Source organism: Conger conger, chromosome 1 (assembly GCF_963514075.1).
Source record: "Conger conger chromosome 1, fConCon1.1, whole genome shotgun sequence".
Taxonomy (NCBI): domain Eukaryota; kingdom Metazoa; phylum Chordata; class Actinopteri; order Anguilliformes; family Congridae; genus Conger; species Conger conger.
This window is the reverse complement of record NC_083760.1, coordinates 54585051-54602568: the sequence shown is the minus strand read 5'-3', so window position 1 is coordinate 54602568 and position 17518 is coordinate 54585051. Positions and strand designations below refer to the sequence as shown.

Sequence of the window (17518 nt, the reverse complement as noted above, 5' to 3'; positions counted from 1 at the left end):
CCGTTCTAACATTTTTGTATATTTACTTACTATGCTGTTTGCAAAAGTATGTAGGCCGACATACGTACATAGTTTACATAGCAAAATATTATGAAGTAAAATATTATATTTTCTTTATAATAGCTTATTTGACCCGCTCTATCATAATCAGTCGTAAGTTGCGACGGCCATTTTCTCATAAATTGATACTTACATAAACATTTTCATTTTTGGCTGTTTTAGGCTTCATCTTCATTTTGTAGTACACTATCTTATCTTTCACAATCTGCATGTCTTAATGCCACATTTAGAGTAAAAATATAGTTTTTAAGGTTTTAAACACAAGATGTCAAATTCAAAGTAACACCAGAGTTGTGCATTGTTTGGAGGCTAGCCAGCTTGTCATCATTCACCAGTCACATACAACCACATCAGCTGCGTTTGTGGCTACATGTTAATGCATTTGCTTTCATGGTCTGTATGTGTTATTGTTAAGAGTAAATGTTCAGAGTTAAAATATAGTTTTAAAGGGTCTATACATAAAATGACAAGTTATAGCCCTAGAGTTTCGTTAGCCCATTGCCGGTATTCTCCCAGCCTCATGTAATTCTAGGACACAACTCCCTTGTTATCTGGAGTCGAGAGATAACTTTGGTATGGTTAGAAAGCTTACAGTCCTCCTTTGACTAGTTCCTGAAACTCAAAATATTTTCCGGTCAATGGGACTGATTTTGATAGAGCGGGTCACATATTTTTATTGGTGGAAAAATAAAATGCTGTGAGCTGAAGTGAACCAACTTCACCGACTGTATGGCTCTCTATCTCTCTCGCACGCCCGTGCGCGCACACACACGCGCGCGCACACACACACACAAAGGTAATATAAGTACTGTAAACACTTTCTCACTCTTTATTTCCCCCCTTGTAGACCAGCTCCTTTGGGAGCCCTTAAAATACAGTCATACGAATCATCAAACCCTTCAAGATTCAGTCTTAGTCTCGGAAACATGAAATAAAAAGTACAAATGAACAGACATTTATTTTAAAAAATGTGTGTAAACACCCTCTTTTCCTGCTTAAAAAGGAAACTGAAATGTATGGACTTTACCGAAAACTTCAGATAAAGTATTATATGTAGGAACTTGATGATGTTGGTCGTTAACATCCATATTAAACGTGAATTAATCATGATGATAAAAGCAATATGATAAGAAAAATGATATCCAGAATTCTGGTTGTTGATAGGATGGCCCGTGTGTGCCTTCAGACAAGAAAACTCCATAATATCAGTCAGTGATTCATCTGTTTTATCATCTAAAACCCTTACGGGGGATTCCATATCACACCTGTTCATTTGCCCCACAGTTAATAATCTCCAGTCTGTAAAGGTCTCTTTTGGTCTGTTAATCCAGAAAAGATATGATAATGCAGTTTTTTTTTCATGTTCCTTTGTATCTACAGAAAATAAAAAGATGAAATGCAGTTGATGTGTGGGCGTGTCCATTGTCCACTTTTTGTCGCCATTGGAGGAAGTGAGGGCGAGGGGGGCCTTCAGCGGGTTAGAAGAGTCCGATGTGGAAACGGGCTTGAGCGCAAGGTGACGTCACTCCGTCACCTGGAGAACTCCTGAAGTGAAGTCAACATCAAGCATTTCCAAAGCGCACCCCCTCTGGGACCAAGCAAGGTGCGCGATAGCTGCAATGAAACGTAGCGATGACATAGACGTGCGCTCATCACACGAAAAAGGGAAAGGGCCCTAGGAGGGTCACTTGGGGAACTGTCAAAGGGTGACACACGACAGTAGATAAGCGTGGAAGCACAACTCTCTCCTTCAAACTGAAATGGAAAGACCACCATTACGGAGCAAACAGCAAGATTAGATCATCAAGGTCAGTCACAAAATGACCAAGAAGGCAACAGTTCTGGGATATACAGAGACCTAGATGTATACATGTTAGCTCTATATTAACACCTTATTTAAAGACAAACAGACAAACAAACAAAAAAGGGTCCAATTTAAATTTTAAAAATAAACTCAAATCACTTTTTTTGTGGCACTCACAAAACTGTAAAAACAAACAAAAAATTATGTTTACGATTCATGTAAAAAAATCCTACATAAAAATCGAAGATATCACAAACTGATTATTTTGTCTTTTGAACCTATAGGAATTAAAGTCAACCCTGTTTTTTATGATTGCTTCATTGTTCTCTTCTCAATTTGAGTTTGTGAGACTCCTTTCTCTGTTGAGCTTTTCCACAGTATGTAGTCCTTCGACTCAACTGGCCTAAAATATCTGTGGACAAAGAGTTTCAGCAGCTGTGACTTGCTTGGCCAGGCCGTGTCATGTGTGGCTTGTCCTTTTCCTTCCAAAGCCATAACCTCGCTGATAACCCACACACACACACACGCGCACACACGCGCACACACGCGCACACACACACACACACACACACACACGCACACACACACACACTGATATTAGTAGGCCTCCTCCCCAGGCGACACCCTGTAGGCTCATATTCTGCTGAATCACAGGCGTGCCCTTTCATCACACCTTCACTGATTTTTGTACTTCCATATAAAAAAATTAAATAAAACAAAAGCGAGGCAATGCCCCTTTTGGAGGGAAAACACACATACACTCACACTCACACACACACTCACCCACATACACGCACATGCACGCACACGCAAAAATAAAAAAAAACAGAGGCAGTCACGTAAACAACCGATATGCAAGCGGTACTGGGACGACTGCCTCTTCTAGGAAAGGCAAGTGCACATGAATCAAGTTTTTTTCCCTCCAGCGCCCAAGTCTTTTCTCTCTCTCTGTCTCTCACAGAGTAAAGGGGAGTTATTTATTTCTCTTTTGCAGCCACCGTGAGGGCAGAGAAGTTTGCCGAGGTAGCCCGGTCGAAAAATATTTTCCCGCTCGTTCCTCGCTCTCTCTTCGAATGTTTGTGTGACTGCAGCCCCTTCCTCTCTCGATTGCCCTCCGTCTGTCTCCATTGTGTTTAGAATATCTCGGGCAACGTGACGTTCCTCAGGAGCCACTGCTGGGACCGGCTGCCATTGCAGTCTCTGACGCTGGGCACCTGGCTGTCCTCCTCCGTGGCCTTGTCCAGACACTGGTTGCTGTTGACGTGCACTAATGTCAGTTTCTGCAAGAAAAGGAGGAGACACGGAATTAGGGATCTAATCCATGACCTTGTCCTTGACCTAATAAACATTTTCTCACATACATTTTGTGATGGGAAACATTAGAATACATATAAAGCATATTTGAAAATTGCAGTTATGTTTATTTAACCCCTTATGGGCAATGTGACCTGCGCGTTACATCTCCCTTAACAGACGGATGCGATGCCAGCGTTGTATTTCATCATATGACCGTTTTTCAAGACACATGACCCCTGAAAAGCATTGTGTCAATATTCATTCATTCATTACCCTAACTTGCTTATCCTAAACAGGGTCGCAGGGGGGCTGGAGCCTATCCCAGCATACATTAGGCAAAAGGCAGGAATACACCCTGGACAGGTCGGCAGTCCATCGCAGGGCACATACACCATTCACTCACACACTCATACCTACAGGCAATTTAGACTCTCCAATCAGCCTAACCTGCATATCTTTGGACTGTGGGAGGAAACCCACGCAAACACAGGGAGAACATGCAAACTCCACACAGAAAGGCCCCGACCAACCAGGATTCGAACCTAGGACCTCCTTGCTGTGAGGCGGCAGTGCTACCCACTGCACCATCCGTGCCACCTCTGGTACTCAATATGAAAAACAAAATGGAGGATGGTCCCCACCCTGCACATGCAGGCCTTCTCTCAGTGAGCTAGTCTTCATGCACGCTACGCCTCCGCCTGTTGAGTTTTAATGGTCCAGGGCGAAGCTGAGCTTTTAAGACCCCCTTCACGAACAGCAAGCAGAGCGACCGCTTAAACGGTCTGCTCCCTCACTCCCCCAACACCAGGGATCCCAGACGCTCCGACAGACTGCAGGCAGTAGGAGCACCAGCTGGCACCACGAGAGAAAGCGGGAAGGAAAGGGCTAGGAAAGAGAGCGTAACTCGCCGGGTAGAGACCGGGTGGGGACGGCCCCAGTGCGGGGGGAGAGGGGCGTTTAACCGGCTTTACTGGGCTCTTTGAGACGGGCGTCACAGGTGCCCTTAAACCCAAAACGTCCTCAGATCAATCCGCCTCAGCTGGCAGCGTGCGCCGAGCGGGGTTAATGGCTCGTTAATGCCGGTTACTTACCTTTCTAATCCTCCCGACTCTCTCTCTCTCGGACCCTGATGCTTCCTGTAACTCTATAGCGTGCACCTCAGCTCGGCGCATTACTGCTGTAAACGCATTACCTAAGGCAATCTCCTCGGCCCGGCCCCATCTGCAGACCTGCACCCCGCCGACTTCCCATCAGCTCTCTGGAGAGTAACCGTGTGCCCGGGAAGTGTTCAGCTGGGCTCGGGTGTCAGATGTCCTTAATCCAATGAGCCCCGCTTTCAGAGCTCTCTGCCCTGCCCTGCACTGTTCCTCTGCACCCAGCCAGCTGAGACCCTCCACCCTAATCTCTTCACCTACATCTCTACACCCTCATCTCTACACTCTTATCTCTACACCTACATCTCTACACCCTCATCTCTACACTCTTATCTCTACACCCTCATCTCTACACTCTTATCTCTACACCCTCATCTCTACACCCTTATCTCTACACTCTTATCTCTACACCCTCATCTCTACACTCTTATCTCTACACTCTTATCTCTACACCCTCATCTCTACACCCTCATCTCTACACTCTTATCTCTACACCCTTATCTCTTCACTCTTATCCCTCTACCCTCCACCCTAACTTCCATCCCTCCACCCTAACCCTCATCACTCTACCATAACCGTTATCCCTTCACCAGCTCATTGGCTCCCACTATAAATTCTGAAATCTCTGGAGAATGAGAGCATGTGCAAGGAGTGAGGTGAAAGCTGAAGGGTTTTCATGCAGTTAGGCATTACTGTATGTCACAGTAATGGGTCTTTGGCTCCACACCACTGCTGAATGCGGGCCCATAAGCACAGCACTCTGCCAGCCCAGCAGACAGCCATGTGTCACCACAGCACTGAAGGCTTGTGGACCGCTTCCCTTAAGATGCGGTCAGGAAAACAATTTTTACACTAAAAGTGAGTGTATACTAAAAGCTGGCGGACAAGAGGTGTACCGCACGAACATTAAAAAAACTTGCCAACTAAAGATTATAAGGAGGAAGGGGTTTGTAGCGAGTATTTATTTTTTCTGCATGTAAGCATGAGCACTGGAGTGGGGCGTGCAACTAATTCATGAAACACGGAGCAGAGTGATGATAAAAGATTCAGAGAGACGTGTGGCACTGCTCTCTTTGCACAAACACGGTGAGCAGCTGCCTGACTAAACAGAGCCTAAAGAGAACGGGGGCCTTTTCTCACTGCTCTAACACTCATTGTATGCTTCCACGGGTGGAATTTGTTTGGGTGTAAAAACACCCCAGCTTTACTTTGGGAATGAATCCTTCCGGAAGTTTCCAGTCAGCAGGGTGCTGTCCAGGTTGGGGGAAGGGCAGAGGGGATCAGGGCGCAAGGCACCGATCGTGCATCATCGGGTCTCCATCCACCGCGCCCATTAGCTGAAGAGCGAGGTGTTTCTTCTCCATCCTTTGATTCACAGTGTGATTTTATACATCATTCGGGCTGTGAAAACAGGCCCTCTGCCCCCTGCTCTGATCTCTAGACGGGGGGCCGACAGGGCGATAATGGCAAGCTCGCTCCCTCGTGGAGAAACTCGGCCCGTGCCTTGCCGGGAGGCTCACGCCTCAAGCATCCGCGACGGCACTACCGACCGACCCAACGCTCCCCGCCAGCACGAAGGTTCTCGCATTGGGAAGCTGTAAATTACAGTTACGGGAACTGTAATTAAAACGCTCGCTTTTGTGTGTGTATGAACTAGCATTTAGCCAACAGAATGAAAGCGAATTTAAAGGTGTTGGGAATAGGGGGGCGGGGGGGGTAGGAGAACTTAAGCCCTTCCACGGCAGTGACAAAATGGACGGTCCTGTGGTGTGGGACAAAGCTGTAAAAGCAGGACACTGCTCTCGTCGGCGACACTCAAAAACATTTTTTTCCGGAGCGCTTCAAAGGGGGAACTGTGTCTTAATTGCTTGTGGCAGGTTTCTGAGTCGTGTCTTCTCCTCTTTAATCAGAAAGTTCAGCGTTTTTACTGGTCTGGCTCGGTTCCCGTCCGCACTCCCGAGCACAAAGGATAAAGTTTCGGACGCCGTGTCAGCTAATAACGTCTGCCTCTCGCCAGCCTTTCCTCCTCGTGTCATCATCTCGCGCAGCAATCCTCATCTGCAGTGATGAAGCACCAGCGCAGGAAACACAAGAAGAGGCAGGAAACACAAGCAGCCACCAGAGACAGGGGTTTCAGCGTCCAGTCTGAGGAGGACTGCAGCCGCTCAAACCCTCAAGCAACATTCACAACTAACCTCCACCTGCACTGATGTGTAAATCAGACCTGGGACAATTATGTCATTATATTGGATTCAAATACTTTCACTGAGCTTGTCTGGTGTGTTGGAACCTATGAGATACTCTCAAAAAGTGCAAACCCCACCTTATGGTCCTCTTGGTTGGCTCAATTGCACCAGGCAAGATCAATTCAGCTGAACAAGAGGACCATAAGGAGGGGTTTCCATTTGCTAAGAGTATCTCATAGGTTCCAATACACCAGACAAGCTCAGTAAAAGTGTAGAAAAGTATTTGAATCCAAAACAATTATGCATTTGACCCAGGTCTGAATAATAATAAAAAAACAGTACTGTGTACATACCAGCACACTAAGACCGTGGAACTTAACAATACATGAGTCTTTGGACTTGAGAATAATCACCGAGGGGCCAAAACTGATGAAGCAACTTCAGCAGCCTTACCCTGTACAAACTGCTCAACACCACAAGCTGAATAATGAATGACTCACTGAGCCTAAAATGAAGTGGAGACAGTAGAGCAGCCAAAATATCCTGCAGTCTGAATACTGATATCTGACAGCGAAAATAAAGTCACTGATTTGACGGTTCAAAGTGAACCGACATACGCAAATATACAGTCAACGTAGTTTGAAACACAAGTAGCTAATAAGGAGATAAGAAGCAGAGATATTTTCAGAAAACAAACACAAGATAAGTTAAGAGGTAAAGTAAAGACGTCATAACTAACAAGTTGCTGGAATAGCAATGTATATTTGCCCGCTGGTTAGCCGTGAGGTTACCGCTTCTGTGCTGTGACATCATTAGCTAATGCGAATCTGATTAGCCAATTGCCAGGCTGTAATTTGAAAAGGGGTCTTCGTGTGCTCATGGAAACCATTAACATACTGTATATTCATCTAATAAGTTTCAACTTCCTGTTAGGGGTCACTGGATGCACGAGTGCAGCAGCTTGCCATTTGTTGTTTGTGTGCTGATAATTAAATGCAGAGCTCCAGACGGTATACAGGCTTGTTCTGCTTATTCTGGGGGCTGAAGACTCACTATCTCTGATCCGGACTGTGCAATCAGTGCTCATATACAGATTAAGGGAAAGGGCCTTTTTAAAGGGCAGCAGACAGTCTGCCTTCCGTGTTTTCCACTTCATTCAGACAGATGGAATCAGCTCAGTTAGAGACGGATCACAGTGCAGTGGGTATCAGGGGAAGGAACGACGACTTGTATGTGCATTGCAAGAAATAACATTTTTAGTCTTGTATTAAGACTCAAGATCTTTTTTTTCTCTCAAGTAGAAAATATTACCTTGTTTTAAGTTAAGTTTGTCTCATTTAGCAAAAGAAAAGATTTTAAGTCTATATATAAGACTAAGATACTTATTTTCTGCAGTGTTGGCTGAGGGGTAGCAGCCCTAGAGACTACGCCATAAGCCAAAACTCCCTCAGGAAAATATGTTAATTCTGTCCACACTGAATTATGGGATTGCTTACAGTGATAAACCTTAAAATGGGGTGTTCTTGTAACGTTCTGTCGATCATAGACCTGAATGGGATGCATTTGCATGAAGCCAGCTTTCCTGGGGAACTCCTTCAGATATACACACACACAGATACTCGCACACACACACACACACACACACACACACACACACACACATTAATATTAACCCTCTTCCCTATCCAGAAATTCCAGTTTGTTTTGCAAATTATTCGATACATATTTATGGAACCAAATATCCCACCAACTTATTAAGCTTTCTGACTGACAGTGGAAGTTTATTTCCTAATCCGTTCAGCCATTTTCGGGATTTTTTTTTTTTTTTGCCGGGACTAATGCAAATGCCATTTGAGCAAATGCCATCTTGAACTTGAACTATTATATTATTGTTGTATAAATTCATTGCTATGTCATTTCAGTACCAAACTCATGTAAAACATGGCATGCACCGGCTTTCGTACCCTTTCCAACAAGGTATAATGTGTCATATTCATGAGACGGACAGTTAGGGAATATCACTCCGTTCGCATAGCAGAATTAATATACAGACGTGTGTAATTACAGTATTTGGACAGTATAGATAAACCGTTCATTATACTGATAAACAGGGCTCTGGTTAATCTAATTTTGAAATAAATCTAAATTTTAAATGTGATGCAGTTTGGTTAGAAAGCATTGGGGAGTAATTCTATTTTTTTGGATACTTTGGGCATGCTTACAAACATACTCTCATATATGTGACGGTTCATTTTGTTTACATTTTGTATAAACAAATCTGTGTTAGAAAATAAGCTTTTCTGATCATTCATGTGTCTGGACAAAAAGATATGCAGATGTTTTCTATTTGGAGAGATTTGGGGACACTTGAGGACATCTGGGTGGGGTTTTGGAATGCCAGTCAATATTTTTACCATATTTTGTACACAAGATAACATCAAATGCGCATGAATATAAAGTAGTTCTGTGTTGGTCCTTAGAAATTGAGATATACAGTGCTAACTATACAAACATAAGGTGTTTTGTCATTTTGTTTGTATTTTAGTATACACTGTATGTACATGCTCTGACATAAATTTGTCTCAAATTTCTGAATGGTACAAGTCTCTTCTTTAATTTAAGTCTTCAATCATAGTTTTTGAGATATTGACACTTTTATATGACCAGTACAAAATAGGTGGAAATTGCCCTCTAGGAGGGGCATAGTGGAAAGGGTTAAATAAGAGGCAGTAGATATGTGTCAGTTTGATGACGTGACATTTGGGATTGACGGATTGCCGGTGACCTGGCATTCCCGTGTGAACTGCGGTGATTCCTCCTGTGCAGGGAGGACAGTTATAACTGACAGCATCCGCTTATCCAGATCCCCACATAAGGTCGTTAAAAGGGCAGGCCTCATCCCAAGGTCGCCAGATGCGCCCTGGTAACTTAACTGGGAGTTCCTGCCTCTTGGCCCTGTAGTGTTGCCGGGTGCGATTCCTTCCCCAATATTTTTCCAAACGCAAAAAATGTTAAATGAACTCCCATTCAGATTTTCAAAACTTGGTTCTTCAATTTAAAGAACACATCAAATCGTTGTAAAAATTTGTGCCAGCCACAGTGACTCCGCTCAAGGAAGTCACAGATTCCCACAAAAACCCGCCACCCCACGTAAAGGAGTCCGTGTGCACTCCAGTACCTGAACCCAACACGCCGCTCCATAGCCTAGCTACATGTCATTTCCTGAATCCCCTACAATTTAGAGGAAGGAAACCTCATTCTGGAAACCGTACACTGGAGTTTGTAATGCAATGAAAGTACACGCTGAGCCAGACGAAATCATTCACTGAAACTGAAATAATAACAGTAATATAAAGCCCAGAGAGCGAGCTGTCCACTAGCTGCAGTCTGCAGCGGCTGTGTTGACCTGGCAGAGAGGCGTTTGACCGCGCGCTCATCGTGAGGCCGAAGCTTCGCGCCCGGGCGGTGTGCCAGGGCTCAGTCTGACAGTGACTGAGTGCGGAGGCACTCGGCAGGGCTGGGACCGGGGAGGGCAGGCAGCGCCTTGTGAATACGTGAACACATGCTGAATTGTGAGGGAGTGAGGCGAGGGAGCGGGCTGAATTTGGTGGGTGGGGGCTAGTGACACGTGGGTGCACTCGCTTTGCTATCACCGCCCATAAAAGGCAATGTCAACAAACCCCAGCATTCGCCTCTAAGAGCCACTGGATTGGACCCTTGAAACTGTCATGGTCTCTGTGTACCATTGCCCCCGCCCCTTACCCCTCCTCTCTCCCCCCTCCCAGGAACCCCTGAGGAGGGAACCAAGGGCGCCCTGAGTCAGCCAAACCTGGAGGTCTGAGCTCTGTACAACTGAGGTAGGGGGAAGGGCCAGGCCATGCAGGGGCTGAATCAAATTCTTCATCTGAGGCTAACCGGAGCCAGAAGCAGAAGAGAAAAGCTATCTGAATAAGTAGGTGTTTTACCACCAGAACGTCACGAACGTTACCCCCTCCAGGTTCTTACCTTGTCTCTTGGGGCCTTTAAACTTACTGAAATCTCCTAAATGCTCACCAACCCTTGCTCCTCGCACATTTCGGTATTCACTGTGATTAACGCTTACCAGATTGTTCATTAGCGCCTGAGATGCGACAGTAACACTTTTTTCCCTGTAGGGGTGGCTTCTGTCTGAGAGGAAACTGTCCTGGGAAACCTTCGCAGCTAACTGACGCATTTCAGATGAAAGCAATCCGCTATGCAAGCGACGCGTAACGTCAGAGGGGAAAGTACAGGAACAGGGTGACAGGACCAATCAGAAACCTGCTTTTCCCCGGGAGTCCTCTTTCCGAGTCGCTAGCCTCCGCCCACTCACTCACCATGGGGTCGTACTCCCATAACTGGTTCCCTTTCAGGTGGTGACACTTCAGCATCATGACCGGGCCGCTCAGCTTGGACACGTCCAGGCAGAGGTCGTCAGTGCGGATCTCCTTATTGGCTGTGTAGGAGAAAACCTGCAGGGAAGGGGAGGGGGGGTGAAGAGGAGCCCAAAATGGGAGTCAGAACACCACCGCTTTCAACACACAAAGGCTTACGGTTCTTCAAAAAAATCAAATAAATAAATAAAAGAATGAAACAGCCCTTCATCTCTTTCAGTCACTTGAGGTCTTAACCGTTCAGAAGTGCCCGAGTTGTCAAATATGTATGAAAAACTGTGAGGGAGAAGAAATAAAGCCCCGTTTTTTTCTGGTTAAATAAGCTGAGTTTAGATCAAAAGCTCAGACTACAGGACCTCAACAGCCTCAGAACCCAGTCAGACAAATACACCCCTGGGTGCCCTGTCTGAGTGTGAGCGTGAGCCTCAGAGCTGCGGGGTTGAGAGGCTGCTTCATTATTTATCCGCTGTAAAGGCAGGGCTCTAAGTGCAGCGGGGATCCTGGGAGGGCCGGGCTCTCGCGACAGTGCAAGCTCATTACAGCCCAATAAGCCACGGGCGGCGCTTACCCGTCCAATTACCACCCTCCGCCTGCAACTTTGGATAGGGGCAGGAGGGAGTCGAGTCCGGGCATGGTAAAGAGCCGACGGCGTTTGCCACTGCTCTAATTTACAGCTCGGAAGGACAAGAGAGGGTGCCACCATACCATCCGGCTCTCTATGCCGGTGGAGGGATTTTTTTTTCCTTTTTGCGAAGGACTTCATTTACCCAGACGACTAATTCTTCCCTGAAAGAGCTCATTCAGACGAGCGTGACTAAGAGCTAGCAGTGGTGTTCACCTCGGCCTGTCATACAAAGAGTGAGCCGGGGAATTAAGATATGTGCCACCCGGCAAAGTATGAAAAAATGAAATGAGAAGGAAGCCACTTCCTGCTCAGCCACGAGGCACTTATTCCTGGCCTGTGTCGAATGAAGGGGGCCGCAGAACTACTTCATTAAAACGGCAGGGACTTAGAGCCAGTGTTAATACAAGAGGGTTAAGAAGACCAGTTGTGATGTATCCACATGTTGATACTAAACTAAAAGTAAGTTAGCCACTTAAATGCATTCTGTAGGTCACATGGTTCAGCAGGAAAGTGTGTCCATGTGATTACCCTGCACCCACAACCCTGCTTGCAACGGAAAGCTAGAAATTACAATCATGTCTGAGAACCTGCTCTGTTGCACTGGACTAGATCTAGGCCCAAACTGACAGTAAAACTCCAGCAGTGAATGTCTGCACAAAGTTAAATAACCTATGAGGGGGAAATGTAGGGATACCAGTACGTTTTGAAGTCGGGGATAAAAGTAAGAGGCGTGCGTGAGAGAGGAGTCTGGTAGAGGAGGAAACTCACCTGGTTTCCACCCATGCCGTGGCAGTTGAATATCCCCACTTTCTCGTTCTCTTTCCTGGCCATGTTATCCAGGCACTGGTTGGTCTCCACATTGCGGATCTAAAGGCAACAGCAGAAAACACTCCTTTCAGAACCCGAGCAGAGAGCACAACCACAAAACAAATTTCCTTCCTTCCTTCTAATTTCAGCCAACGCTGCCCGATCGCTGTCCGCCGGGTCTTTCACCACGCTTTTATTCAGCCGAAAGCTGAAAGCTTTTATTCAGCCGAAAGCTGAAAGCTTTTATTCAGCCGAAAGCTGAACGCTTTTATTTAGGCGTTATCAGTGATCTGAGACAGTTCCGTTGGTTCTCCGCTGGGGTGAGAGCTGCGTCTTTATTTCGGTTGCTCTTTTCGTAGAAGAGCGTGAGACTGAGACGCAGGGGACATGTTACTGACACCAGTTTGGAGGCAGCGAGTTGTGCCTCCGAGGTTGACGAGGCGACGGAGACGTGGGTGTGAAGGCCGCCCCCCCGCGGGTCCCAGAGTCGCCCTGCTCCGCTGGCCCCCCCCGCCCACCACTTCCATTGCCATGACAACCGTGGTTCGTCAGCGTTAGCCGCGGCGGCGTTAGCTGCACCCGCCGGGCTCTTCCTTTTGTTGCCCTCCCTCCCCAGGAGCGACACTGCTACATCGCAACGAGGCACATCACGCCCCATACGCCCATACTGCGATTCGGCTCAAACTCAAATATTCCGGAGGCTTCCTGCCGCTCTTCCGCTGGCGACAGACGCCCGGGGGGGAAACCCATCGATCAGATCAAAGGCTGAGCGACCAAACAAAAAAACTGTGGCCCTCCACCCGCCTCCCGCGGCTCATCGCTCGGCAGGCAAACGTTCCGCCGAAGGGCCGCTACGGCGAGAAAAACAGCTCCCGGCGCGAATAAATATTCACATCCCCGTAACCTTGTAAAAACAGCTAATTAAGCCCCCACGTCTTGATGGTAGCAAGAATATTGACTTGAAGGAGGATCGCTTGCCAATCAAATGGGAGAAAAAAAGAGTTTCTGCTTTAATTACAGAACAATCCTTAATTACCTGACGACTTCATTGTCACATAGTGGAATCATTCAGGTGAACGTGACCATGTTAATCTTATTAAGGGCTACATCTTGATCAACAGACTTGAAATTACTCCGTAAAACTGTACAGAAACGACAGCTGGGTTTGTGCCGATGTGAAACCTGCTGGTAAATGGAGCACAGCTATTTTTGTGGTTCGGAGTGTTGTTTCCTGTGAGGGTTTCTGTTGTGTGAGACTCAAACATCTGTGTGCCATTTTAGGCTGTAATATACCCAGTCACTACTTTTCTAATTTCCTGGACAGGCATTGCTCTTGAGCTATTGGCCAAGCTGCTACCCAAGACGAAGTTTCAGTGCAAGTAAGATAACGCTGAGTTCATACGAATGCAAATGGGCTGCATATCTGCCTTTTTATGAAAAAGGTTTAGCTATATTTTGGTTTTTGTAATCCTGTTATAGGCTTATCGAATTGTACTGTGAAAAGTCCCCCCGCATTCGCGCCTATCTACTAATGACTGATGCTAATTGCTAATTTTTAACTGATAACAGGATGTTTGACTGATGTTGGGAAAATGACTGTTGAAAAGACCTGCTCAATCTTTAAGTATATACAGTACATACTAAGGATGGCAGTATCCAACAGATGGCAGAGTCTGAGTAGGCCATTAAGATCACTAATGCATCTCGTAAGTAAAAAGAGTTACATATATTAGCCAAGTGCTGGCCTTTTCATTATTTGAATAACTTGCCTCAGCTCCCTAAGAACATTTTTATTGTATCTCACTTAAGTCAGTAGCGCATGCCAAACAGCGTTTAGTGTATTCCTAATTCAGCCCAAACCCGGTTTCAAAGCTCTTATCACTTAATCATCATTAGCCTTTCATCCTCCCATTTATCTCACGCCCTGACCCCACAGACTGAGTGCCCGATAAACGGGATCGCATTAGATTTTCTAAAAATTGGCCACAGGGCATCTGACCAGCTGTCCTGGTTTTTCATTTCCTGGGCATTCAGACTTCTCCTCCATCTATGCAGCATAGCCTGGACCGTGTGAGGTTCAGACTGCACTTAAACAAAGATCGATTGTGATTCAAATAAACATTAAAAAAATTTAAAAAATGATTTTTAACCTGTGAATGTGTGCAGGAATATGCCTGTGTGTGCGTGTGTAAACGTATATAATTCTCAAAACAGGATTACTGTTAATTCCTATCCTGAAACATGTGAAGCCTGAAGGTTATGCATGTAAATTTTGCAATGTTCATCACTAATTTAATAACTGTAGTGTATGCGTGCAAAATGTGATTAAGCAATGATTCCATGTCCTATGGGCTGCGGTGCCGCGATTGGTTAATCGTCTAATTATGCCCTGTGATCTCACATCATTGGCTCAGTCAACTGTGTCTGGTTTTATTAGTGGCAGTTCCCACGAAACATCATTCAGAATGTCGATGTTTCAAAGGAAATATTGTTCATGTAACATCCATCGCCTTGAGGTCACGTTAAAAAAAAAGGTCACGTGGTCTCACAACATGGCCTTTCGTTCAGTGAGAACACGTGTCAGTGAGCTAACTGAACGAGTGAGCCAACTGAAGTTTCTTTTTTGTGGCGGAGGAACACAAGCAGAAATCTGGACAAACGGGCTCTAATCGTGCCTCATAACTGAAAAAAACCACTGTTCTCTTGTCTGTGCTCAAAGCGAATTGATGTAATGACTCCAGTAATTAAAAAAGAGCAATATCTGAAATCATATCTCAAAGCAACGAGGAGGCAGCGCTGCTTGCGCTCCAGAGCGTGCTTTACGCCGGCCATTAAGGGCCCGGGTGAGGAATGGGCCGTCCTCAACGATTGCCTGAATACAATTACAACGTGCCCGTGCCTGGAAGAGAAATGGGGAGAGGGGGGTGGCAATTTGTGCAACTTGCTGATTTATACACCTCTGGAAACACTTCAAGCGTATTCAGTTGGTTGGTCATCCGAAAACAAAGGTAAACGAAAAGGAATATATCAAATTAGAACAGATTACCTAATGCTTTTTTATTGCTGTCCCTGAAATGAGTTTAGGGAAGACGTGAGTCGGTGAAAGCTAAAAGGCTGGCCAGAAGGAGAGAGAGAGGGCCGGCCCAACATTTAGACGGCTGAGATGGATGAGAGAGACGTGTCCACGTGGGTTCAAGGAAAAAAAATAATAAATAGACAAAAGGACCACATCTCCACGGTCAGAAACAGGAAACAGGACCGGTAGCACGGTAAAACTGAAACACAACTACACAGTCAGCGCATTGGCGAAGGACCGCTGGTCCAAGATCAAAGAACTAATAAAGGCTCCGAGCACTTAGAATTACTTCAGCTCTATCGCCAAACTGTTGACAAATCACACAGAGGCACAAGATCAAAGCACTGACTGAGGACTACTTCTCCAACAGAAAGGCTTAAACCACTTAAAGACGGAACATTCCTACCCCAAATGCCCCCTCATGACGGTACATACACGCACGCCGCCGGAGCAAACAGCCATTTAATGCAGCGTGTCCTTAAACGCTAGCGCCGCTTCAGTGACATATGTAAGCCAGTCTGCAGCCGACCGTGAGCGAGATCCGCCACGCGAGCTCTCTGCCGCTATCGCGCGAAAGCTACACTTTCGCCGATAAAATACGAGGGAGGAAGGGCGTGCCAAGTTCCCAGAAAACGGGCCAACGGGGCCAGTATGTTTTCGCTTTTTCGCTCAGTAAATGTTGGAGTACTTCCTGGACATTCTGCATTTAATCAAGGGCGCATTCACTGGCAGGGAAACCGGTCCTGAAACCACACTGAGGCTCGCGTTCGGACAAAGTGCAGCGACAGATTTTCCATTGTTATTCAGGTGAGCGTTCTTTTCGCTCCAGAAACATCTGCTAACAGTGAGTGTCATGACTCATTCGGAGAGCCATCTGCAGCTCGTTCCGTCTGCTCTTCAGTGGCTGTGCGGAGCGACCGGGGCTTTTTCAGGGGGCGGCGCCGGGCGGGGTGCGAGTGCTTTTGGAAGCATTCGCTCCCAGGACGTCACGGCTGCTTGATTGAAATGTTGTTTCCGTAATAACCGAGCGAAATATCAAACATTACAATTATTTCGAATTTCTGCAATTTCCAAACCTCTGTAGGTTGCTATGGATAAGGGAAATAAAAAAAAGCAAAATAAAAAGAATAATGATGGCAGTAATAACAGCAACAGTAATAATAAAAATACCAACAACAACAAAACGACAACAGTAATAACAAGAACAACAATAATACTAACAATAACAATAACAAGAACAACAATAATACTAACAATAACAATGACAAGAACAACAATAGTAATAATAATTCACCTCTCCCAGAGAGTAGTAATGGCGGGGGATCTGGGAGTCTGGGTAGACGTTTTCCAGGTACCAGGAGAAGGGCTTGCACTGCAGCTTCTGCCTCAGGGAAGTCCGGGTGGAAATGTCCCCATAGTCCACCTTGGTCACACCTGCAACACGATATAGCCCCTTCAGTCACCTAGGCAACTGGACACAGTGAGAAATTCACATTCCCAACATGGCTGTGGGCAGCGCCTGGCTATCGGATGAGCTAAACAGAAGCAACATGAGAGTGGCAAAGAAGGCATTTGAACAGGTAGAGTAAAAGCGCGGCGCGGTCGTCTGTTCGGCGGGATGTTTTCCTTGGCTCGAGGTCGCTGGAACACCTCGTGGTGGCTGAGTTGGTATCACTTTGACCTGTCACGCTCATTGTTTCACTACGCTTCCTAAAGCAACACACACAGAGCAGCGAAAACAAACAGCGGCGGACCGACACCCTGCAGCCACACGCTAGCCGCACACTGGGGGGGGGTTTAGGAGGGACGCGGTCTCTGCCGGGCTCTGCACCTGCTCGATAAGCCTTCCGAGTAACCCCAGCTGGGGCCGATAGCATCTGCATCACGGCCGTGCAGTTGATCGATACCGCCGTGTGGGGCGCCAAACGCTCCCAGGATGCACCCGCTATGTCACAACAACCGTTGAGGCTGAGATTAGGTGGGAGACGACGGGCGAGGTGTCGACGTGAACGCGGCCAAACGGGTGTTTTTATAAGCTGCCGGTACGCCCCCCCCCGCCCCCCCGACCTGCTGACACAGAGGTCTGACGAGAGGCTCG

General features: G+C 46.4%; 1 protein-coding gene across 1 annotated transcript in view; it reads right to left on the bottom strand.

Annotated features, from left to right (window-relative positions):
• Positions 1 to 873: 873 nt before the first annotated feature.
• galnt1 (UDP-N-acetyl-alpha-D-galactosamine:polypeptide N-acetylgalactosaminyltransferase 1) overlaps positions 874 to 17518 on the bottom strand; it is a 180932-nt gene continuing 164287 nt past the window's right edge. The window contains exons 10-13 of the mRNA XM_061262141.1: positions 16715 to 16854; positions 12306 to 12404; positions 10856 to 10990; positions 874 to 3144 (exon numbers count right to left, since the gene is read on the bottom strand). Coding sequence (XP_061118125.1) covers positions 2998 to 3144; positions 10856 to 10990; positions 12306 to 12404; positions 16715 to 16854 — 521 coding nt within the window. The 3' untranslated portion in view covers positions 874 to 2997. The remainder of the gene's footprint in view (positions 3145 to 10855; positions 10991 to 12305; positions 12405 to 16714; positions 16855 to 17518) is intronic.